The following is a 25507-nucleotide window of genomic DNA, read 5'->3' on the forward strand; positions in this document are numbered from 1 at the left end:
TAGGAGCGCAGCCACTCAGTTACTCATGTTGCGGTCTTGATTGGCAGAAATGAAAGTTTTCGGATATATTGGTTTATTCGTGTGGTTGCCAGTGGGAGGCCATATATTCTTTTAGGTAGAAGAATAATTGGTCTGTCCAGGGAGACCAAGTGGTTCAGAGAGATACCATGAGGTCCTCCATTATCATGATTTAGTTTATTTTAGCAAACCAAATGTATGGATGGAGGTTGTTTTTTCCCCATTTGGCTGGAATGCATGCCTATGCTGCGTTCAACAGGTTTGATTGTAGTGTTTCATGGGGATCTGATTAATATGAAGCCAGTGGCTAAATGGGTTCCACCCGTGATTAAGCTGGAGAGTTTCTTTTTGGACTTTGGCAGTTTCTGAATGGCATCTTTAGCATATGTTTGGGACCTGTGGGTAGATTTTGAGGTGTACCAAAGTACCAGTGAGCCTTGTTGCTGGCATTGCTTAGGAATAAAAGACTTGTGTGCAAAAAAGAATAGCTTTATCTGCATGAGCAGGTGCGAAGGTGTTTGAAGTTTGTGTTGCTATTTGCATACTTATCGGGCTATCCCTTAGGTTGTGTGATTGGGAGCTTATTTAAATGGGAAAGTAAATGTTCCAACAAAGGTCCTCAAATGGGGTGGTGGGCCTAGAAAAGGTGGCCTCGCCTTGGTGAACTTACCCAAATTCATGAGCCATGTGAGATGCTTATTTTCGGTGCCAAAAGGGAAACTTAGATCCCCCAGTATCAGAGTCATGGAGGGGGGAGATGGAGATTACTGGTTAAGGGATGGTCTTGTTGATAACTCTGAGAGGGGCTCCTATGATTGGGTGGGACTTCGAGAGTCCACTAGAGAGTTTTTGAGTGGCTAGAGGCGAGCCAAACAACAAAGGAAAGAGAGACCGGATACAGTCTTGTTCTACTTGTGTTATTGCTTGATATCAGGATGGGTTCACTGCTTGGGAGAAATTAAGTACTATGTAGTATTGAGAAATGTCAGGAAGACCTAATTTGCCATTATTTAAGGAGAATAAGAAGAAAGAAGCGTGTGCAGGAGTGTTTGTTATCTCATATAAAGGTCAGTAACAGGGATACTATATAGGAAGGTGGTCATCTTGAAGGTATTGCTTCTCCCAAACCAAGCTAGTGTCAGTAGGTGTGCATCAGTAAGGTGCAAAAGTTAACTTCATATAGTTTTGCAAAATCTGGTTTAATTCTGGATAATTGAGATCTGAGAGGGCCCAATCAATAAGGTAATCCCATCCTATCTCAAATGAGGGAGATGTCAAGGGCCTTTAATTTAGTGTAATTTAGTTAGACAGGTCTCATCACTGCTTGAAAAGCATCACTAGATTTAGGAGAGTGGTTTCTGGATTAGAAATACAGAAGAAAAGCGTGTCAGCGTGCTACCTTATGGTGTGTTTGGAGTGCCAACAACATAATGTCCATTGTTCTAACAGTACATAGTAGTGGTTCTAGAGTTAGCACAAAAATCAGTAGAGTGAGGAGACGGCTCAGATGGGTGCCATTGGAGAGGACAAATAGTCAGAACGGGTCTCCAGCATGCTTTGGGGGGTGGAATAGAGGGCCAAAATCATCATATGGGAACTCAGGCCTGAGTATGACAAGTTGGACTTCACGAATTGTTAAAAGAGAATTATGGCCCAACCTTTTTTTGCCATAGTTCTCCTCAGGGTCACAGGAAAACATTTACTAATGTCCTCCTGTGACCCAAAATAGGAATGGTTTTAGCAGATCAAGGCAGAATTTATATCACATTGAATATGCGCTCTTTGCTTTGGATTTTAATGTTGAAATAACTCCATGCTGGCAGAAATGTGTAAGTAAAAATTGCACTGCACGGCCACTCATTACATGTTTTCCATTGCCAAGGATATCAATGCTAAATCCATCTCTTCTAAAACTCTTAAATATGTATAAACACCACATTTTCTAAAGGAGAATTTGTCTACAAATGGAGTTATAAATCTCTTGTGCTTGGCGGCCTCCTTCCTGTCTTCTAGGAACAAATTGTATTTTCTTAGTGTAATGATTACTTGCAAGTAGAAGATGGCTAAATCAGTTAGGAGAGAAAAAACACACTAATACTAATGTAAAAATAAGTACACACACACAAGCAGCCTTTTAAATAATTTTACTTTCACAAAGTTTTTTTACCCCTTACTACAGACCTCAGAACAGGCGTGACATTTTTTTTTTACCTCCTGTTGCCTACACACGCTCCAAGGCTCTACAGTCACTTTCTGAGCTGACAGGCCATGGTGTACTGCACATATGTGGCTTCTCTCTGCCCCAATTGGGATGCCTTCTTACTGCAGCTTGAAGCTGAACCACATACAGAGACTCCAAAGTCCATTTACTGACATTGGGTTTTAGGCCCAGATGCAACTGCACTACTGAAACCAAAGTAAATCACCAGTGATAGGCATTACACTATACATGTCATGGTGTGTAAAGAGTTGATCTTGAAGAAGTGAAAGCATGTAAGGTATTTTTGCACTGAGTTTGCATGACAGCATAAGAAATTATTTGTCATTGTTGACAGTTGAGGGTCAGATTCTAGACTAAAGGCAGTGGATGAATACCTCTATAGCAACTGCCTACAGCAGGATCAAACTAGCTGCCTGCTGACCCTATCTTCTATTACCTTCAAGCATTTTCCTAACAGGGGCACCTTTTCCCCTACATTGACTGTTGAGTAAAATGTTATACATGCACTGCACCTTCTAAGTTTTCTGTTGCACTAACGTTTATTTGCTTCATAAGAGCAGATACCAATCAAAGTTATGGTGTCTTACATTTCAGGTTATTTCTATACTGTCTTTTCTATGTACAAAAATAAAGTTTTGTTGTGTGTGTTAAAGTAAAGGTCATTTTTTTCCATAGACGTCACATGAGATTACTATACAAACACAAAGTAGCACTTGTACTTTAGAAACATACATAATCATAGCTGTTATACAATGCAGTAAATACATACAGTAAGAATAAAGCTGGAAACCAATTATAGCATAACATTGGGTAAGAAGGTAGACCAGTGTTTTGAACATTTAGCAAAATGTGACTCTGGGTGTGTATACATAAAAAATTGTCCTGATTCTGAAATGAAAATACAAACTGTTTAAATAAAATGTTTAGCTCTTATTCTTAAAAGGGAAGTAAAGCAAATGTGTGTTTCTGGGACAAAGGCAGAAGTGGGAGCAAACACCCCAAAATGAGAAAGAATCTCACATTTGATTGTTGTCCAATTGTCCCCATTTAGAGATTTGGCCTCATCTTCTGTTCCAGTGACATCAGTAAAATGTTAGGTATCACTTTGACCATTGTCATGGGCCAAATTCTTCTGAAGAGGGGCACAAACAATAATAAAACACATTCTGACTCTGCCTGACTCTACCCAAATCTCCAAAACGTTTTTGTTGGAGTTTTACTTTAAAGAGAATTTATAAATGCTTCTAAAATCCTTTCTTCACATGTGCCTAGGTGCAAATATATGAAAGCTACTTCTGAGCCTTCTGGATGTATTAAGCCTTTGGCTGTCACTCCCCAAGGGTCATATTAGGCCTCATTCTCACTGGTAGTGTCAAACCTGCTTTATATGCATTTAGAGCACATTTCCTATGGTATATAAATGCATGAATTTGATTTGGTATTACATGGTATTGTTTAGACCTTGCATTTAACTGGGTTTACCTGCATTCAGTTCAGCTGAATTTAGAAACAATTGTATTCTGTGGGTCTAGGACCTCATTAGAAACTCTAGTCACGTGTAAAAAAGTTTAAATGCAGCTTTAAGGAAAAAGTCTCACCCTGTATTATTTTACACAGCTCAGTCACTTAACTCTCACAGTGTATGTTGCTTTTTATCCTATGCTTCTGTGTGATGTAGAAAGTGAATGACAGACTTTGACAGTTCACCCCTCTTTATTCCCAACGATGCTTTGCAAAGGAGACACCTCTTGATTGACATCTCTTATTTCATTGTTTCTACACTTTCCAATGCCTAGCCCGATATCCAAACTTCCAGTATCAGGAAGCCTGGCAGTGAGTCTTTACACGCTGCCCGGCTTCCTGATTGGCTGGGAGGCCAGCTCCATGCTCCTTCGTCACAGAGCTTTGGGTCCCTGGAGGACACTAGTATATGCCCTCCCGTGACCCTTAAGAGAACTATGGGGAAAAACACTTATCCCATAGTTCTCTTTTATGAAGAACTAAACACAGGCGTGCCACTGTGAATAAGGTCCTAAAGTGCTGACCTTAAAGTTAAGTTAATATTTTAAAAAATGCTGAAAGGTGGGCCTAATATGACATATGAAACTGTGTAAGTCTCTTCTGTCATACATGCTCATATCTGCCTGTCAACACTTGTTTTTCCTGAGAACTAAGCCACACATGAGGAACTTGGTTCACCAGCTCAGTATGCATGAGATTTACCTTTTCTGGCCCTGGCCAATCGAGCAGATGAATATTCAGGACACTGAAGAAGACAGAGACGCAGATCAAGGTGCTGGCAAGGGAGGAGAGCATTGACATCACAGCACTGGAGGGAATCACTTTTTTGTTTTCTCACATAGCACTAATTTTTTGGCTAATACACTGTTCATTTTAGCACATTATGGCTAAAAGGCTTTGTAAAATGTACACATTTAAAGAGACTCTGTCCCTGAGGGAAAGGGGAGAAAACCACTGCAGGTATGAAGTGTAGGCACATAGAAGGTTGTTTAGACAGGCGTAGCTTGGAAAAATATGGGAAGCATTAGAGCTTGCCAATAAGCCTGCCCATCACACATTACTATTGGCCCATTACTACTATGGGCAAGCTCATTGGCCAAAAGGAATGTACAAGGGGCCGGAAGGGCCAAGCAATTACAACCATTATCAAGTTTTAATGTGTATATCTAGCTTTGCATCAAGTTCCTGCTTGGAAAAATTCTCTTTGTTTCCTCTATGGAGATAAATGAGGAAATGAGAGGAAATATCTCCAGAGTGAGAGAAATCCAAATCTGTGAAGGCAAATTTATATCTCATGTCTATCGTGAAAGTTAGCTTTGTGACATCCTCCCGGGGGTCCAGAGAAAGCTGTTGAATTAGCAGCTCTGAGCTCTTGTCTGACAATGATAATTCTTAGGATACTGAGAGTCACAGTTCTGCGGCCCAGTGATTCTGCTATATCAGATTAGACTTAATCTGAAAGAGATCTGAACTCTGCACAAAACCAATAACCAGGCAGACTTCACTTAATAATTTTTGATTTTTATACCATATTTTCTAATATCTTGTCTGTAAATATTTATTTCACCAATTTTTATTTTACTTTCATTAAAATATTTACAAATTGTTAGGCCGAATCCCTGAACACTCGAACTAGAAATCAAAAAACTTTTTTGATTTAAATGTAAATGCTGTTACATTCCTGTCCGGATGTGGCATCTAGCAATACAGACATATTTATAAAGGTCATAAATTCAATAGTGGATGTTGTGGATGATGTATGTTTACAATAAAACGTGATGGTGACTGCCATGTGAGTAAAATAAGTACATTTACGAACTTCTAGATCAATATGGTTATTAGTAGTGGGATAGAACTTATGGAAAGTCAATATTTTATAAATATTACTTTTAGTTTTTGACTATAGAAACCTTTTAACTGCTTAGTTAACCTGCCCCAGTGCCAATCAATCTCAGTCTGCTGGCACTTACATTTCTGTGCAGGGTGAAGCAAAGCATAATCATCACAGTGACATGTCTAAAATGTTTAATCCCATCACTAGTTTGGATTCAACAGAGACTTCAGAGTAGCTACTATTTCTTGGTAATCACAAACCTACAATTTTATTGAAAATCAATAAAACTATTTATAGTCTTCTTTTAGCTCTAACAGTCATATGCATGTGGAGGAATTTTTTTTCCAAACAAGATCCACTTCTCATTGTAATCACTGTCGTCAATGGTGAGAGAAGGCACGGGTGTGGCATGACTTCCATTGTCTTTCAATTGTCATAAAGTATGTTAAAGTCTGCTATAGGAAATCAGGTAATGTGTACATTACGAGTCTTCTAAGTTTCAGAGACAACATTTTAATAGAATCACACTTAGAGATCTAAAAGCCTAATTGGAAACTATGAAAACAGACTGGAGTTGTTCTACAAGTGCTTGCAGATTTTGCAGGTTCACTCTGGCTTTAATCATTATATTCATTGGCATTCACATAGCAAACATTCTTTCCTACACAAGCTCTTCTTACTAAGAGCCGCTAGTACCCGTGTTACACTGGAAACTTGGCACCGAACTCTGCTTGAAAATGTCTTCACATCTTTGTTCCCAGTCTATCTGTGGGCACCATAGAGGCAGACAACATAAAAAACCAAAGGCATCTCTTACCTATAAGTAGATATTTAACCACTCTGCAGACCCTTGAGTAAAAAGCAATTTGGGCTTTTATTTTATGCTCAGGATTGTAGCTTCACAAATATGCATTCATATGTACTCAAATGTTACTGCTAAAACTCAAGGCATGTTGTGCTTCCAAATGCAGCTACCTAGTTTCACTGTATTACCTGCTTCATTCAACCTGCGTAATAGTAACTTCTATTTGTTTCAGATGCACCCGCATTGAACCAAACAAGCATCCTATCTGAGGTCTGCTCTGTCAACAGAGCAGCCTAGGGAATGAAGTCCGTAGGTGGTACCAATATATATTTAATGTACCAATAAAGACAGGTTAAGACGACATACAGTATAAGCTGTCGGTGAAGTACCAATGAGTTTTAATAAAACCAGGCTCATATGTTTCCATTAGGTAGTCAAAGCTTACAAATGTGTCTGCTTATCAGGTAAAAAAAAGATCTCTAATTGGATTGTTTCCTAACAGTCAATTCACACACCTATGGATGACTTTGCTCCATATATGCAGGGTGACTGGTCTTGTATCCGCCCCTCCTGTAGTTTTCTGCAGGCAGCCTGTAGTGGGTGGAGCCTGCTTGGCCCCTCCCACAGCTCTGCTCTATGCACAGGCTATGTACATAACAGTGATGATGACAGCGCTGCTTTTACATGGTAAGACATGAGTTTTCAAAGGTATAAGGTGTATAAGAAAAGGATTGATATCTTTTGTGGTTGTCAAGAAATAAATTAAACTCATGCTTTTGTGCTTTGCGATTAGCTTTAAGGCAAGTACTGGAATAAATACTCACAGTAGAAGCTCACTGAAAAATACACTACACTTTTCCTTAATGGTTTGTTATTTTCTATAGTGAAAAAACTGGTTGAGAATTTGTCATACAAGGTGAGGGTCAGGGGTCACAGACAAAACATATTACCGGATATATTTACTGAGTACTTTAATGCGTAATTGCAGTTGTTTTTAGCATAGTGCAGTCAAGGCAACAGGTCATGTCAACTAAGTTTTAATACCTCTCAGTGTGTGAAGGAGCGTGTCTGTTCATTGTTAACTCTTTAGACTTGTTTCTCTAGGGATGACCTTGATTTTGAACATTTAAGGATAATGCATTACAGATGTAAAACACACGGAAAAGGTTATATACAGTAATTTGGTTAACCAACAAAAAATGAGCCAGTAACTAAAAGTGATTTTATGTTAAATTCGCAAAAAAAAGATAAATAAATATAAACGTTTTGTTCGCATTCATGTACATTCATAAGATAGTTGACATTGCTGTGTGCCCATAGTTCTATATTAGTAGTCAGTTTAACCTAATATTGGCTTAAAGTAGTATTAAACCTTTTTTTTTTGCATATATCTACTGCTAGCAAGCAGTAGATATATGCAAAAACATTTAAACATTTTGTAAAAGTTACCACACAGGTTATGACTTACCTCTGTCTCCGCCGAGCTCCCGTCCAAAGATCTGGAGATTCTCGAGGGTTGTGGAGGATCATGGGGCGGGTGCATGCGCAGTAGAGATCTTCGCCCGGGAGAAGAGGAGAGACACCGGGTAAGTCAATGCACACAGCCCGGCAGCCTGTGCGCGCACATGATTTCTGCTTTCTGGGATGTGAGCAGGTACCTGCTTTATCAGAACTTTTAAGGAAGCTGAACCAGAAGCACCGCTAAGTAAATGTGTAACAAAAAAAAAAATTGTTTCCTGGTATCCTAAGGCACCTGTTCTCCAGGAGAAGAAATGGTTTATAAGCATTTCCTATAGCCTGGGTTAACTATTAAAATGGCCCTTTGCAGCTTTATTCTATAGATTTCAAGGACAGAAGGTCAGCTAGGTGCAGGAAATGTCTCCACAGTACCATCTTTATGTCAATTTATTCAGGTCAGGTAAGTGGCAATATATATAGCAAATCTGTGAATGTTCTTCAAAGATGTTATATGTAAATTTAATTAAAGCCCATTTACACCTTTGTAAGTGAGTAGCATTTATTGTGGTAATGTAAAGGTGCCGTGATGATGTATAAGTGTGTTCATTTTCATGACTCACATTGCTGGCGGTTTTATTTTATGGACTTTTTAGTAGGCCTGAATCCTACAAATTCAAATTTTCTCCATGGGAAACTCTGACACGGAGGTTGGATTGTCTTGTACAGGCTGTAAAGTAGCTGCCCCCGTGAGTCATCGTAACAAGCTCACTGTATACCAGCTCTGCCTCTCCAGGTCACTCAGCACTGTACAGGGGAGTTTTGACACTATGAATATTAATGAATGGGGCGAGAGAGCTCAGAGACAGAGCTCAGTTTCTACAGAGAAGCTTGTGCATGAGGTAAGCATAGCATTTTGTGAAATGTAGTTTTCCATGCCCTACATTGTAGTTCCTATTGTACATAGCAGCCTGTAATTTACATGGACTGCCTGCAGAGCACAAAGGTGGCCATTACAAAAGGAGCCATGAAGAGATGAAGAGGACATTTAACATAAAAGTAAGTTTCTGTATTCATATACAGCAACTGCATATGCCTGCTTCATGTACATTCTGTGCTCATTGCTGGCATGCGTTGTTTTAAAAATACCTCCGCAAACGTGAAAAGGGACTTTAAAGCTCCAGAAAAAAAAAAATTCTGTCTTTCAGGGGGAGTACTTCCTTCATGACCTGCCCTATCACCAAGGCCCAATGTGGACAGCAAGAAAAAATTTTTTATAGTGTATCTGAAAAAGAGATTAAACATTCTGCTTGGATCTACACTATATTACACCTATCATGGGTCTGAGGGGCTTGAAGTCGTGCAAATGAGGCACTGGGCACTTGATCTTTGCTAAAGGAAAGGGTCAGAGTTTAAAGCCATTACTGGTCAGCTCAACCTAACTATCACTCTTTAGGAGCCCATACACTGCACGATTCTCGTACGAGAATCGCGGGAAATCCCGCAATCGTACGAGAATCGTGCAGTGTATGGAAGGCGTGCGACCGTTTCTAAGTACGGTCGCACGACTTTTGTATATCGAGCATGTTGGAAAACCAGCCGAGAGATCACTGCCGAACAGACCGGTGTGCGCACGCGCACACTGCCCGTTCAGCATTGCAGTCATCGGAAGCCCGCCCCTCAGGGGGGGCGGGCTTGCGATGATCGCAAGTACGATCTGCCTGTCCAAGATGGGCAGATCATACGTTTTTTTAAGTACTTTACAACCCTCGCAAGACTAAGGTCTTGCGAGGGTTGTAGAGTGTATGGGTACCTTAAGGCAGAGGCAATATGGCCAAGGCACAATACAAGCATCTTTTCAACAACCACTTAAGTTGATCATTTTTTTAATTTTAAATAATTTCTAAAGTAAATACGTATATCTACTGTGTGTCTGTCACCCTTTTATGCATCTCAAGGAAGTAAAAGGCTACGTTCCATCATAACTAATCCTAGAGAGCAGTAAGATGAAAGGTAATGCCAGGGGTCATAAAGTACAAGTATGTCTGTCAGTTGTGGTTAACAGTAACTATCCGAGCAGCAATCTAAAAGCTGCCGTTCCATGACGGTATTGGTAACTGGATGCCCTCGGGTGTAAGCAGTCTTTCTAGTCCTTGTCCCCTTCTTGGCCTGCCCATGCAGCCTGGGGAACATGTAACTTGCTTTAGTGCAATTTTCTAGGGAACTCTTTTACGTAATAAACCTATTCAACTACCTTCTGTAAGATACTATTATCTCATGTATGTTATCTTTTTCTGCTGAATAAACACAGTTTGTTCATTTCTTTATGTAGCACTGACATATTCTGAATGTTGAACCTAAAGTAAAATGTTGAACTTAAAGTCAGGCCTCAAAGAATTGTAAATCATTTTAAAGTCTTATGTGCCTACTACAATCATGAGCACACTTTGTGAGAAAACATAAAAACTACATGCCACCATAAATGTACTTTTTTGGAATGTAGCACCCACAGTACTAACTGCTAATTCTCACTGATGCCATACACTTTGATGAAAATTTGCAACAAGTTGCATGTGCATTTCCATGAACTTGAATGGAAAAGCAGTTCTGAAATGAACAAAAGTCCATCAGCTCTGGCCCTAAAAAAGAGTGTGCACACAAAGGGAATTAGCTAAGGGCTTGTTCACACCAAGTGCGGGTTCAGATGCAGAGCAGAGCAGTTACAGAACGCATCAAAAATGCATCCAATGTATTCCAATAGTATTTTGGGCTCTAGTTCACACCACAGCGTTCAGAACCAGAGCATGTGGAAAAACTGCAGCATGCCCTATTTTTTCTTCTCTGGAACGCAGCAAAATGCATGCAAACACATAAAAACGCATGCAAATGCCCTGGAGCACACTGAAACCCATTTTAGGCTAAAAAAAGGACCGGAATGCGGCAAAAAGCACTGCACTGCATATGCAGAAACTCATGCAGATCTGGTCTGGATTTGGTGTGAACAAGCCCTAAACTAAAAAGAAAATTGCGAGAAGGCATTTTAAAAACATACTTACCTGCCTATTTACTCTCTTTTTCACAATGTGCACTGAGCTGCACATGCCAAAATGAGTACAAATGCACGTAAATTACATCATTCCAACTCAGCCAATCAAGACGCCTTAAATCCCTGAACCTGTAAGAAGACTTGGTGAAGATACTGGCGCTGATGAGGAAGCGGGGGGAGGTGAGCTTAGCTCTGATTCAAATCTCTGCATGTATGGATGGCTGTTAGTGGAATGGGTATAACATTTTCTTTAAATTCTATTCATTATTATATGAGAATTGTAAATACAAATAGTGCTTGGGAAGTTTCTCTTTTACAAGTTCATCTAGCAGTTGGCACAAAAAGGAGGGCACTGCGCCCAACATGCTGTGACCTGAAATGCCATGAGCTGAAATAAGAACGCCTCCTAAATGAATGAATGTATTTTTGATTTATCTGTGTTTGACGGTCTTTAGTACTTTGATATAATTACATGTATGGAGTAGTGTGATAGAGATTTCTCAAAAGATAATTCTATCCAACACAAATTCCCTGTTTGGAGTGATCTGGCACCAGGGACAGGTTGCTATATAGACAACATAGGAGGTGGCTTGGAGCAAGTAACACATTCCTTTGTATAATATAAGGCTCCAGGCTGGTGTCATGCCTCTAAGGGCAGTACAGGAGTTTACTCATTGTTGCTGCCCCAGCACAGCTTGTGTGGGTTTTCTTAGTGTAATAATGTATCTCATATACTTATTCCTCTCTGGCTCTGCATACCTAGAACCAAACTGCTTGAACAGTCCAGAGACAGCTTACTCCTCTGTTTGGGTCCATTTACACCAGAGCATTGGACTAAACTGGAAGGTGCATTGGGGTGCTATTCAAATGAATAGCATATGCTAGGTGTGCCATGCAATAGCTTAAGCTAAATGCACTGTACCATGCGTTAATGGCAATACTCTGGTGTGAATGGGTCCTTCTAGTCATTGGTTCTAAGTGCAATGAGGCAGTGTGTTACTGTCAGCACAGCACATGTATTAAGCTACTTAGGGGTTCAAACTCTATGGTCTACTGGCCTAAACATTTTACTCATTACCCCCACCACCATATCACTGAATTTTTTTTATCAATCTTTATTTAACCTTTTATGACTGTCATACAAAAGATAGAGAAAAGTATCGGGTCCTTTTTTATATCGAGGTTCCTTTTTGGGTTGAATGCCACCTGGAACCCACTCAAAACAGCAAACCATACCTAGCTCCTTGCTAATGGACTGCAGTGTGTCTAGGACAGCCGACTCCGGCAGATAAATAGTTTAGCATGTGGAACATGTAAAGAGATAACATGTACTATACGTGGTGGTCTGTACTACGCAGTAGGTCTGTCTGTCCATACATTTATCTTTGTCCAGACAGTCTGCAACAACTGGTGGTTTGCTATTTCGGTCTTTAGGTCGAAGTAAGTTTTTAATACTTGACGGAAATTCAGGAATATCCGAGAGAGGTGTCTGTGGACTAGGGCATGCTTATATCAGACATTGTCTGTATGTTTTGAGAAAGGCTGCCAATGTGGGAGTGACGGTGGGATAATTTTTCTGGGTTGCTGGCACAAGGGGCCATTGTACCCAAAGCCAGTGTGAGAGTGTGTGCAGGCATTGAGAATGTTCTAGATAAATCCAGTCTTTAGCCTGCCCATGGCAGTTCCAGTTAATAATTCTAATTCAATGAGCAGCCAGAGAGCATGCCTTTATATAGGGAAGGTCCATGCCTCCCTGCAATTTAGGTTTGGTAATTATGCTGAAGCCTGGATTTTTGCTGTATCCATGAGAAGTTGGAGAGCAAAGCTTGCAGCTGCTTAAAGAGGGAAGGTGGGATCATAATAGGGAGAGTTGGTATCAAGAATAGGATGTGCAGCAGAACATTTATTTTATGTTGTTCCCATATGAATTGGCAGGTGCTCATCTCACAGTTTCCAGCTCTTGCAAGGTTTAATGTGGGTTATGATAATCATAGCTCTTCATCATTTAGGGCTTGTTCCAGGAGGGAGGCCTCAGCCCGGGTTAGTGTGCTGTGGCTCACATATTTTGGGAGAGTTTGTGCCCTTGTCTTTTCTGCCTGAGCTGGTTTATGTTGTGGAGAAAATTTGTATGAGGTAGAATGGTAGTGATGAAATTGGACAGCTATATATTTAGCGGTATGCATAACTCTACCCTGTGCGCTACTGTTGTTGTGAATGTGGGTGACTGGTTTAGCCTCCCTCAAAGCATTTGCTAAATATTTCCTGCTCTTGTTTCCATGCTCAAAGTATAATTTCTTTTGTAAGAATAAGTTGTGTTTTGCATTTGCTTCTAATGTGTTCTGGAGTTCTAAGTAGGAATTGTTGCCGTTATAGCTGGCATTCCATCCAAAATGGAACCTCTAATGATATAAAAAATGCCCGTACTATCAGAAAATTAACGAGTAGCGTTTCTGAGTGTAACTGGGGAAAGGTCTTGGAAGAGATGTACAGTGGTACAATTGAAGGTTGAGCTTGTTTTGACTGGCCCAGTTTAGGGTTTTCTTCTTCAAGAGAAAGTTCTGTATACAATAGGTTATATGTCCTGAGAGTCATCTGAGCCCCTAGGTCGGAGCGATTGGGGATTTGACCAGCCTTTCAAGTAGATTTTTTTTTAATGGATTGTACCGCTTATTTTAGCTGATCTGGTAGGGCAGACTAACCCTGGCACCCCGTACATTATGTCACCTGTTCCTCCTGCCTATTTCTTCCATTTGGTGATTTCAGGCAAAAAGGTGGTTAGTGTGTGTTATTGCTACCCTTTCCAGTTTAAAGACGGCTTTGTCTCACCTGTTTTCCGCTCGGACCATGTCTTCTAGTTGTTCAGATAAGGTAGGTAGGTCAGCCTTTAGGTCAGTAAGAGTTGCTGCGGGAGTGTTTTTGATGACGGCTGCTATATAATTCATGTCAGCAATAGTCAGATGTTGTTTGGAATGGCTTTGGCACATTACTCTCCATCTTTTGGCTGTGAAGAGGTGAATTGGAGCAGAGATAGACTGCAATTTAGTCAGAGCTCCCTCACACCATGTCCATCCCCATAGTGTGCCAGGACAAACACACACCTATCCCTGAATATTTTATACCATAGCAATTAGCAGTAAATAGTTGTTACAAGATTTCTCAAAAAATGTCTGTAACAACAACAGCAAATGTAACTGACACCTGTTCAGGCAGAAAAATGTTGAGAAGCAGGAGATTAGTATACTGCCAAAGGAGTGAAACCAGACCATCAAAACCATTGGGTTCGCTTCACTTAATGGAAACCTGTCATTTGAGAAACCTGTAAGCTTGAAGGCTGTCATTGTTGACCTGTGAAATGTTTTTGGCTGTTATACTGAACCAATCATTTTGAACTCAATGCTATGTTAATAACTTTAACTTTCCTGATCTACATACTTGTTCTAACTTGTGATTTTGTAATTACTAAAGCCAGTGGGTTACCATAGCAGCCAGGAATCTGGTATTTTCATAAAAAGGCCAATAATAGCTGCCCACATATTTCTTTCATGACAGGAACCCAATGGTTCTCATTGCCCAATTCCAGTCACCAATGAAGGACATTACTTCAAGGATTAAAGATTATTCACTTAACAAAGTGGATGTTCACTTGTCTTAGTAAACAGGGTGAAGCTGTGTTGATGGTGAATACCCAATTATGTGCAGGAGAATTTAAAAAACAAACAAAACAAGACTGATGAGTAAGTGAAAAATCTTCACTCTTCTAGTAAATCCACCCCAAAGTGTTGAATACGAACACATGGAAATGGTATGCATGTAATTATTAGTTATTGCTCTGTTCACCTAAAAGTCACCGGGAAAGCAAAGTTCTGATCCTGTGAGCTCTGCACAACTAACAAAAGGCAGAACTTATGTATATGTTGTGCCATTTAAAATTAGAAAAAAAAAAACGGTTCTGCTCTTCAACATGGTATTACATGCAAAAATGACTACCAATCTGTAATCCCTTCCATCATTCTCCATCCTCACCAATTTAGGTGGTCCATATGCTATTTCATGGATCTGTTGATGGAAATCACTTTGACCAAGATGCTGCAGTACCTGAATGGACAAAGTGACAGTACCTCTACTGTAGGACAACAGAGTGTCATTAGAAGTGTATTATATGAGATGATGCAGTTTTTCACAAGTGTTGCCCTTTTTTTGCATGTGATATTTTAGACCACTGCTAGAATATACTATACATAGAGGGCAGTATGCTGTCTGCTTTATATACAGGACTACTTTTTCTCTATACAGACCTTGACACAAGAGAATGAAGAAATGGTTTCATACGCCTTAAACTAAATAAGCAGCTTTCTGTCTCTTCTCAGTTTCTCCTGGAACACACTTCTAACTACAGTTCTCTTGCAGAATTTAGCTACAAATGTCCAGAGGTATCCAGAAGAGGGAAGCGTGGAAGATGGGACGCTGCGTTCGTCGGTGGATCTAGGGATCAGGTGAGTATTAAAATATATATATATATATATGTTTTATTTTATGTTCCCATGGACATTTAAAAATGTCCCTTGATTTTATTTTAACAGAGTTGTTAACTTACCCTAGACAAAAAGGAGGGTAACAGTGTTTTAACAGAGAGAAAAGATACACAAACATATAAGATGATTTGAGGCCTGGAGATGTTGGCTCCCCCTCTTAACTGGTTGTCTCTGATAGTGACTTTCTTCTCCTAACTACTACCCCACTTATGGAGGATGTAGGGGAGGTGTTGTATGTATTTGCAGGTTCCACAAGTCATGACATACCGATTATGCTACTATTTTTGTAGCATATTTTGGGTTACCTCTTGGCCCACACTCTCTTTCTCTTCTCTACCTCCCTTTCTATCTTCTCCACCTTTTCAATCCTTTCTTTGCCCTTCTTAAGGGCCTTTTTTAGGTTCCCCCTCCCTCTCTCTCCTCTTCTCCCCCTTACCATTCCTTTCTCTCCCTGACTGACACTGATATCTTATTTGTCTATAGCACTTTACCACACTCTGCGGCACCTTCCTGATTTCCCCAGGGTAGCAAGACATGTCTTGTGCACTAGTCATTGTTACTTTTGTGTGCCATTTATTGTTCATCAAAATGTGAGTAGGTAATTGTTAGAGTATGTGCATTCCATTTACTATTAAAAAATGTTTTTACACCAGGAGTGGGCGCTGTCCCCTCTTTTCTTGTTTTGCTTGGATTGTGAGGATACTTCCCAGTGTCCTCGAGGACGGCAGCCCCCTCCTGTTTCCTTGATGTGAAGGGACATCTTATTGAGGGCTGTGTGGTTTATTTTCATTTTGACCACCAGTTCAAAGATGACCTATATATTACCTTGTTCAGGTTGTATTTAATGCTATACACAATGAGGGGAATTTCTCAAAACTGGAGCAGACAAAATCTGGAGCAGTTGTGCATGGTAACCAATCAATTTCTCTCTTCAGTTTGCTCAGGTAAGATTTGAAAATGGGACAGAGAAGCTGATTGGTTGCAGTGCAAATATGCTCCAGATTTTGTCTGCTCCGGTCTTGATATATTCCTTTCACTGTATCTTTATTATTGTTTCATGATTTTCTTATTGTACCGTTCATAAAATGTTGATAAAGCACTTTGAATTAAAAAGAAAAACCCAACTCTAAAGCATGTTAGTAAATATGATTGAAAAATGGGGAGTAATAGAACAAATATGCAATCAAAAGGTAAATCTATGCAACCTCCATATTGACTAGCAAGGGACCTGTGTGATTTACAGAGACTCTGGGACAGTTAGCTTGGAACAGGGGAAAAAAAGAGAATAGAACAGAGGTTATCACATTATATGTTCCGTATCAGTCAGTCCCAGAGCCTGCACAAATATTTTGTCCTTATTAAAACAATCAGTTTGCACCTTATAGGACCCCTGCTGATGTCACCTAGTCATTGAAGGAGAGAACTACCTAGCTCAATCATTACCAGCTTTCAGCAATCTGATCTATTAATAATGGCAGACAGGAAATTGTGAAACTAGAAAATGCTGTCATTTTCCTAGTAACAGCAAATAGAATACGAGAATCTTACGTATACGGCAGAAAACAAATATATCAAGTGGAATTAGTTTAGTATGAACATTATGTACTATCAAAATTATTAACGCGTATCTAAACCCCAAGTGCAAACATTTTACATATTGCAGCTTGCCAATCCTTAAAGGAGAATTATGGGGTTAAGGCTTTTCCCCATAGTTCTCCATCCAAAGATGGAAATGTTGCTGTTCCACAGAGTGGAGCCACCCCAAAGACAGGAAGCATGTTACTGGCGAGATAACCAGGTGAAAATAAAGGGAGGGAAAAAAAACTAATGCAGCCAACCCATTTAAGGATTGGTAAATTGCAATATTTTAACTTTATGGTTATAGGTTTAAATACGCTTTAAAGAGTAAGTAAGTAACAGTAAGTTTTCCAAGTAAATTTGGGAAAATGGAAGTTAGTACACTCGTACCAACAGAGGGGAAGGAGCGTTCGCGGTTGGAGAGAGGGGGCCAGATTTGAGTGGGTAATTATATTTTCCCAAATTCACTTTACGCCAAACTACAGCATTTTTTTTTAGAATTTAGGGTAGAGTGGGAAAGAATGCAAACATTTGTCAGGAATTATTTCTGCATGTGACCTCACTTGGGAAGATTTTCACTTTTTGTCCTTGTGATGCCCATACAAAGAAAGGGGAGTGAAGATATCACCAGGACATAAAGGCACGGGCAGCAATACAAACTCTTTCAGAACACTGCTGTACACCTGACAGAAGAATGAGAAGTTAACATTCTCTATTCCTTTTGTAAATCAACCCCAATGATTTGTAATAGAGATTCTGATCCATCTTTGTAGGGCTGGAACTGATCACATTGCATGGTCCAAGCATCAACCTTTATATGCTTTTACTGGGCAGAGAATTCAGAAGCTAGTTAGTCAGATAAATGTGCTTCATTTACTTGGTTCTTAAGATTTGAAGAGTCCTGATTTGAAGCTGAACTCCAGGCAGATATAAAAAGCACAAATAATTGCAGCTCTGTATTAATGAATACATCACTCAATGTTATATTTTTAATAAATAATACAGGTACAGTGCAAGTACCTGAATCTTATAGGGTATCTTGCAGTCTACTGTACATCAGAGCTCAGAGAGTGGGAGGGAGAAGCAGCGTAAGGAGCCAATCGAGTGTGCTGCAGTGCAATGAGCATGCTGATAGGAAGATAGAGCAGAGTGATGAGCTCATCAGTGTGTTGTTTCTGTCTTTCACTTTCCAGTCACAGGGTAAGGGTGTGGAGAAGACCTGTACGTAAAAGTGAAACTGCAGCAAAGAAAGACCAGGTTCGTTCCATATCAGGCAGGGCTGTGCTGGGTGGCAAACCTGTGCAAATCTCCGATCTGGATGGATGGAAATACAAATCTTTTGGCAGGTAAAACAGCTCTTATTTATGTATTTCATCAATGTATATAGCTGTTTGCCTGGGGATTAGATTTACATGTATATTATCCTAAATAGGCAATTATTTAATATCCAGCTTTAGAATACATAATGTCCTATATGGCAAGCACAATGTATGTATAACATAACATGTATAATCAGGTCATTACCAGATGAAGAGAAATTACATAAACAATAGGCATACATAAATCTGCAAAATTTCCTTCATGCAGGCAGTTATTCGGTGGCCACATATTTCCTACCTGTATGTGATGTATACTTGGGTGCCTGGTTCATCCCTTTCCCAGATTAATGCAACTCTGTCTGGACACTGATGGACATGCTTGTCTAGGCAATTCACTATGGGGGAGAACACAGATATTGGCTTTATTATCATACAATATATTATTTAAAACAGAGAAAAATGTTTAAAAAAAAGAAACACTTTAGAAATATAAAGCAATTCCTAACATTTGCGATTCTGCTTGTATTTTCTTCAAAATATTATGATCAGCCTACCAGGGTAATCCAGTAAACTCTTATGAATTTTTGATAATAGATAAATGACAGGGGTGTTGGGATATTTAATTTGTAAGCGTTCCCTTTCCTTTTTATTAGGGATGCACCGACACTAGTATCGGTGCCGAGTATTTGGGCGAGTACTTGTTTGGTCAGGAAGCCAGCTCCATGCTGCCTCGTCACTAAGGGGCTTCGCGGCTGATCAGAAAGCCGAGGGGCAGGTAATGACTCACCGCCCGGCATCCTGATTGGTTGGAAAAGCTGGCCACTCAGGAAGCCACGTGGCAAGTCATTACCCACCCCCATCTTCTTGATTGACCAGAAAGCCGCTTCCATGCTCCCTCATCACCTGGTGTAATGTAATGACTCGCCTCCCGGCTTCCTGATTGGTCGGGAAGCTGGCCAATCACTAAGCCGGGTGGCAAGTCATTACCCGCCAGAAAGCTGACTCCATGTTTTCTCGTCACCAAGTGACAAGGGAGCATGGAGCTGACGAATCAGGAAGTCAGACAGCGAGTCATTACCCGCCCCCCGGGTTCCTGATTGGCAGAAAGCTGGCTCCATGCTTCCTTGTCACCTGGTGATGAGGGAGCATGGAGACGGCTTTCCAGCTAATCAGGAAGCCAGGTGGTGAGTCATTGCACACCGCCAGGCTTCCTTAATGGGGCAACCAAAATTAAGATAGGGGCTACTGCCCCCCCCTCCTCCCCCCCCACTGACAATAATCTCGACTGTGATATTTACATAAGAATGGGTGGCGGTATTTAAATAGGAATAAGACGCAAATCGTTCTCCACAAAAAAATGTCAGCGCGTCGCTAGAGTGTTCGGGTTTGGTTTGAAGAAAATGTGGCAACCCTAACCGCCACACAGACAGAAATAAAAATAAGTTCCTTTAGTATAGCAGGAAAGACTAGAGCCCTGGTCAGATTTTCATTTCTGCCTGTGTTCCTGTTGCAGATTTTCCATACCTTCCTGTCTGGTGAATCCATTGTCAGCAGGACAGTAAGGGAAGGTAAATCTTTCTAACAGAGCCCCGAATAGTAGTTATACCTTGACAAGGGTTTTAAATATTATTATTATTATTATTATACAGGATTTATACAGTATAGCGCCAACAATTTGTGCAACACTTTACAATATAAGGAAGACATTACAATCACAATACAATCCATTTACAATTTACAAATTACAATACAATTTTAATCCATCCCCATTCCATTTAAGACTAGAAAACAGTTTGGGCTTGACATAAACTTTGATGTCCCTAACCTGTATTGAACAAGGATTGACCATCTTTCTTCCATCCTCAGGACAGAATCGGTGGCTCTCTGTGCCATTCAATCACTCTCAGCAGGTGAATAGTACCTGCCTGTGTAAACGCCAGCTGTCATCCGTATTTAAGTTAGCTCTCACTAGTTATATCCCAACGTGGTGCACATTGGGATATGCAATAACTGACAAAGAACACATCTGGTCTAATTCATGGCCATAAACACTATAATCCTCACTTGAATAGGTGCACCTGGCCACAACATGTGTAAAGTAAGTAGGTAGAAGCACTTGAATGCACATACATTGCACTGTATAAATGCCCCTGGTGATTATGGAAGTATGTCATGTATTCTGACTACAAAGTATTACACAGAAGATGTAGCTTAGCTGCTATTGGATTTCCACTCTAAATATTTTTGCTGGGATTTGGCTACCTACCAGTTCTTCTGTATTGAGGAAAAGTTGTATTAATACCAGACTGGCATTTAACAATCATCTGGGAACTTTTCCTGTACATTTTTGGGGGAACAAGCTTTTGAAAGTTTTTTGCTTTTTATCTGGTTAAAATAAACCTTTCAAGAGGAATATGTACGCAGCCATTGTTGACTTTCTTCTGAAAATGCTGGTTGAATGACTCTTTTGCTAACCTCAAAACTTTCAATAGTTTCAATACTTCTAAATTTCTTGCAGCACTGAAAAGACAAAAGTCCTTGTCAATATGCTTATTCTGGGCCAGTGATTCAGAGTAAGTATTTGTCAAAAGCCAGGAATTTAGCATATTCAAAAGAATTATGGGAAGGGAAGCATGCTTTTCTCTTGCCAGGTCTCCTTTAAGTTAGGTTTCTGGTTCGAACTGATAAAGAGCACAGATTTCTCAAAATCCTGTCCTGGAAAATGGATAATAAAAGACTCAGATGTTTCTTTTGAGACTTTCCATTCATTGAGTCACTATAAAAAAATATGTACTGTATATGGTATACTACCGCAGAGACTGGAAATAGTGTTCTGCTGTCCCTATCCATTTAGTTATCACTTGACATGAGGGCTGTCTTTATTATTGATTGGACCCTGGGCCCCCCCCCGCCCCTACCCGCCACACCCTGCTACGCCCCTACCTGCCACACGCTGCCACGCCCCAGCCATGCAATTGCACTCTCCACCCCAACATAGCAAATAGGAGGAGATGTCAGAGGAAGATGTGACCGCAAATGAGACGTGACCCCACGTGAGACCTCACGTTATGTTAAAGACAACCCTGCTTGAAATGCCACAAGCACAGGAGTTTAAAATATACCTAAAAAAGTCAATGTGGTCGTTAGTGACTGCAAATGCTTTGTAAGTTCCAGTCCCATGGCCATCCAATGATTTCCACTTAAGTAAATTCACTATAAAATAGAGAAGCTTCCTGCATTAAACACTGTGACTAATGACAAGCCTGTCTAACAATAAATATGTCTGTTCATATAATGTATGTCATATTTACTAGAAGTGCCTACTTACATAGAATTTATTTTTGCAGTTACGGTCTGAGTGAGAAACGATCAGATGTCTCTATGCAACCCCAGCTTACCAGATATCCTGTGGCCAAGCCTTCTTGGAGGGAGAATTGATTGGCCAGTTTGGATTTTTCCCAGTTATTGTTTGACCCAGGGCAGGTTGACATTAGGGATGCCTGCTGATTTTTCACCTCCTCAAGAGTCACAAACATGAATATTCCACCAATTAGAACATGTATGTTTGCAGAACAACCTTTCAAAGAGACAGGAAATGGCCAGGGGCGCACACACCATTGGTGCAGTAACTACACCAGGATCCACAATGGATCTAACATTTATGGAGCCCATAAACAAGAGATGCGGGTCAGGTGGGTGCTCCAGAAGACCTGAATATTGCTCACTTCTAGGGCAGATGTGAAGCGGAAGATGGTTTACTTAGGTGCCCGCATTTTATTCTTGTGTACAATTTGGTTGTTTAGCTTTGAGTATGTATTCACTATATCCTCAACCAGATGTTCAGTAATGATTTTGAATGCAATTTTGACCCTTCCTGAATTTCAAGCTTCTCAGTCTCATCTTCTAACTTAGGTGTCTATATTTTTTTATTGAACCCTCAAAGACTGCATGCCAGTAATGCACACGTAATCTTTTTACTTTGTTACAACAAGCCTGTGCTGCTAATGCCAAGCTAAATGCTAAATTAATGAAGGGAGACAGATTATGAGAAAATTACTGAATTTATTCACCCTTGAGAAGAGGTTATTAAGGATCCCCTTTTATAAATACAAAAATTGTTCCCATGGTAAACTAAGTTGGAAGTTGAAAGTTGTTTACCTGACTTTGGGTATCAGCGGAAAACGTTTTCCCTCTTGAAGAAAATTGTACCCTAGTTCAAAAGGGCTTATTTGCCTTTACTGTATCAACTGCAGGTTAAGGTTTTGTTTTTTTTCAAATCAATGTTAAATTGTATTTCCAGGCCAAAATCAAAATCATTATTTTGCAAAGTATCCCAAACATATGCATCTTCCTAATATGTCCAATTGTAAATGCCAAAGTAATTGTTAACGCAGTATTGGTGATCCTGCTGTTTACCTCCTTATCACCTAATTTCCAGTGCAAGACCCACAACACAATTCAGCCACTTCTGAAATGTCTAATCCCCTAAATTCTGTTGATATCTGGAAACCTTTCCACCAGTGCGGCTCCCAATAGCGTACATGACACTGTTTTGTGCCTAGCAGAAAGTGAACTAACATTAATATAGAGACCATTTGGATGTTTTTACTTTTATGTGATTCTTTTTACCCTATGTAGCAATGGACTAATCACAGCAGATAGCAGCTCTGTATTCCCCTTTCAGAATACTTTTTACAACTCACAACTTCCTTCTATAAAACATTTTTCTTTCTACCATTGATGTGTAGATACTCCATCATATGCTTCGTTTTAATGAAATGTTAATCCCCTTGCTATTATACACATTGCAGCTTAAAGCAGTAAAAGCCTGAAAAGATATATCAGCCTCAAGGTGAGAGGGGACATCAATGTGTGCTGTCTATGCTTGTCTATCCTGAATAGCAAGCATTTATCTGATAAAAGGTGAACCTGCTTGGTTCAGCATTTTAAACAGAAACACTCTTCAAAAGTTTGTTTTACAAGTGAACTTGTCACAAGAAAGGCTTGAAAGCAGCCATTTGCTGACCTCTCCTTCAAAATGTCCCATTGGCTTGGCTGTCATGTTGACCGTCTTGCTTTAAAACGTACTGCGCCGAAGCAATAAGACAAATAAGGACTTCTGATTTTTCTCTGACTTTTCTGTCAAGGTCTGTATATCCACATTTTGTGGGCACCCCATCACACTGCACTAACTCTGTTCCATCTATTTAATATTATTTCAAAGTTTTATTAGTTTCCATCTTATACAAAAAAACAGTTTGTTACATTCAAGTATCATATGTAGCACAGTTACATATCAGATAAGCCTATGGTCTCACCACTGTATCCCCTCTCCCCCCCTTGACTCTAATTCATGCCATTAGGATCCCATTGGCTACAATCATTCTGACCAATGGGCATCTACTTCCTATCAGGGGGCTAGTGTGATAGTAGTTTCCTTCTTATTGTTAGGGATACCTTTATTATTTACTGAGTTTGCATATGATAATTTCCCCTGGTGGGCTCGTATGTTCCATTTATTTAAATTGCTTCTCCAGCCATTGAGGTGACAGCAGTGTTAGATGATATTTCTGAAAATACGAAATGCGCACAATTATCTTTTCACCATTCAAGAGTGATCAGTAAACAGGTCTATTGGCTATACATGGGAAAACCGAAGCCAAACTGTTTGCAAACTTTAATTCACTTTAACATTAATTTAAATTACTCATTAGATTCCATGGATAAGAGTCCACTTTTGCTTCTCATAAATAAGTCATAGACCTTACTGCATGCTGTATCTGAAGAGTTGTGTACATACCTAACCTGAGGTTGTTCAGAAAACAAAGACCGATAGGGGTTGTTCATGCAGCAGATCACTAATTAGATAAAGTAGCATATTTCTTCTAGTCATTCTACAAGTGTACAGATTAACCACTTCAGCCTCCACACCTGTATAACCCTTATGGACCCAAGCAATGTTTACATTTTTGCTATATGATTGTTTGTTTGGTGATAAGGTTGTCATAATTTAAAGTGATATTAAAGTCAAAAGATGTTTAAGCTATTTTAAATGCTGATTGAATCACTTACACTGGATGCTGCTTCTTGATGTTTCAAAGTTTTAGGGGGACATTCACAAAGCTGCCGAAGGCAGCCGAGTGAATAACCCAGCCTAAGTGAAGTGAGCCGAACTACGTTTGGCTATGCACTCAGGCTCAGTACATCGGCTGAAATCAGACGTACATCGGCTGCCTTTGGCTGCACTTCGGTCAGCTGAACATGCTCCGCATGTTCGGCTGACCTGAAGTGCAGAAGGACTTTGACTGGATCGGCTGAGCTGCAGCTCCGGCAGCTCACTCGCTGCCATTCACCCCTATTCTCATAGGGGCTCGAATGGCAGTGAGTGAATAGCCGAATGCCGCCGAGCGGCATTTGGCTTGACTATTCTGCACGATACCTCCGTGGTACCGAGCAGAATAGAAAATCAGTGTAAATAGTCGAGAAAAAAAAAGGTTGAAAAAATGTTTAAACATGTAAATAAATAGTAAAATTTTAAAATAAATAAAGATATTTTAAAAAGGAAAAAGAAAATTGGACGGAGCTAACAGTGACAGCTAGCTCCACCCAACTGTTTCCTATTAGACGGCACCTGCTAGAGTCTTCTATCAAGTCCCGGCCAATGAATGACAACTGGGCGGGGCGGCTGTGACATCATGGCCGGCTTCGCCCACTTGTTATTGTTTAATGACAGTTCAGCGTCCCCAGGTCATTTTGGGACGCTGATCTGTCATTACAGCTGGGGGGAGACAGTCGTGAGATCACAGCTGGCTCCGCCAAGCTGTCATTTGCGGGGCGAACGGCCGCCCTTCGGCAGGCCATTCGGCTTGCTTTGGCTGTCACTTCGTTTAGTTGAGCCGAAGCATATGCCTGTGGCTCGGCTGAGCCGCTCATCCGCCTTTGGCTGCTGTATGGGCTATGTTGAATAGCCCGTTCAGCAGACCTTCGGTTCAAGCGGTTGAAGAGAGCCGAAGGATCAGCCGAAGCTACAAATAGTCACTTTATCAAAGTTGATATTTATATAACCCTTTTAAACACACTGCCCTTTCTAACATGTTCATGTTTCATTCTATTCTACTAGCATTAGCATCAAGTCCAAGTTTTCCTATGCAGGCTGGTAACATACTGATCTTTTGAGA

At 40.2% G+C, this 25507-nt stretch overlaps 1 protein-coding gene across 2 annotated transcripts in view; it reads right to left on the reverse strand.

The window, feature by feature from the left end:
• Window positions 1–25507, reverse strand: part of ACSS1 (acyl-CoA synthetase short-chain family member 1) — a 102734-nt gene that overhangs the window by 69760 nt on the left and 7467 nt on the right. For both annotated transcript variants that reach the window (XM_018573251.1, XM_018573259.1), the window contains exon 2: window positions 18628–18724. In XM_018573251.1, the coding sequence (XP_018428753.1) occupies window positions 18628–18724 (97 nt within the window). The remainder of the gene's footprint in view (window positions 1–18627; window positions 18725–25507) is intronic.

Source organism: Nanorana parkeri, unplaced genomic scaffold (assembly GCF_000935625.1).
Source record: "Nanorana parkeri isolate BGI_ZX_2015 unplaced genomic scaffold, ASM93562v1 scaffold46, whole genome shotgun sequence".
Classification (NCBI taxonomy): Eukaryota; Metazoa; Chordata; class Amphibia; order Anura; family Dicroglossidae; genus Nanorana; species Nanorana parkeri.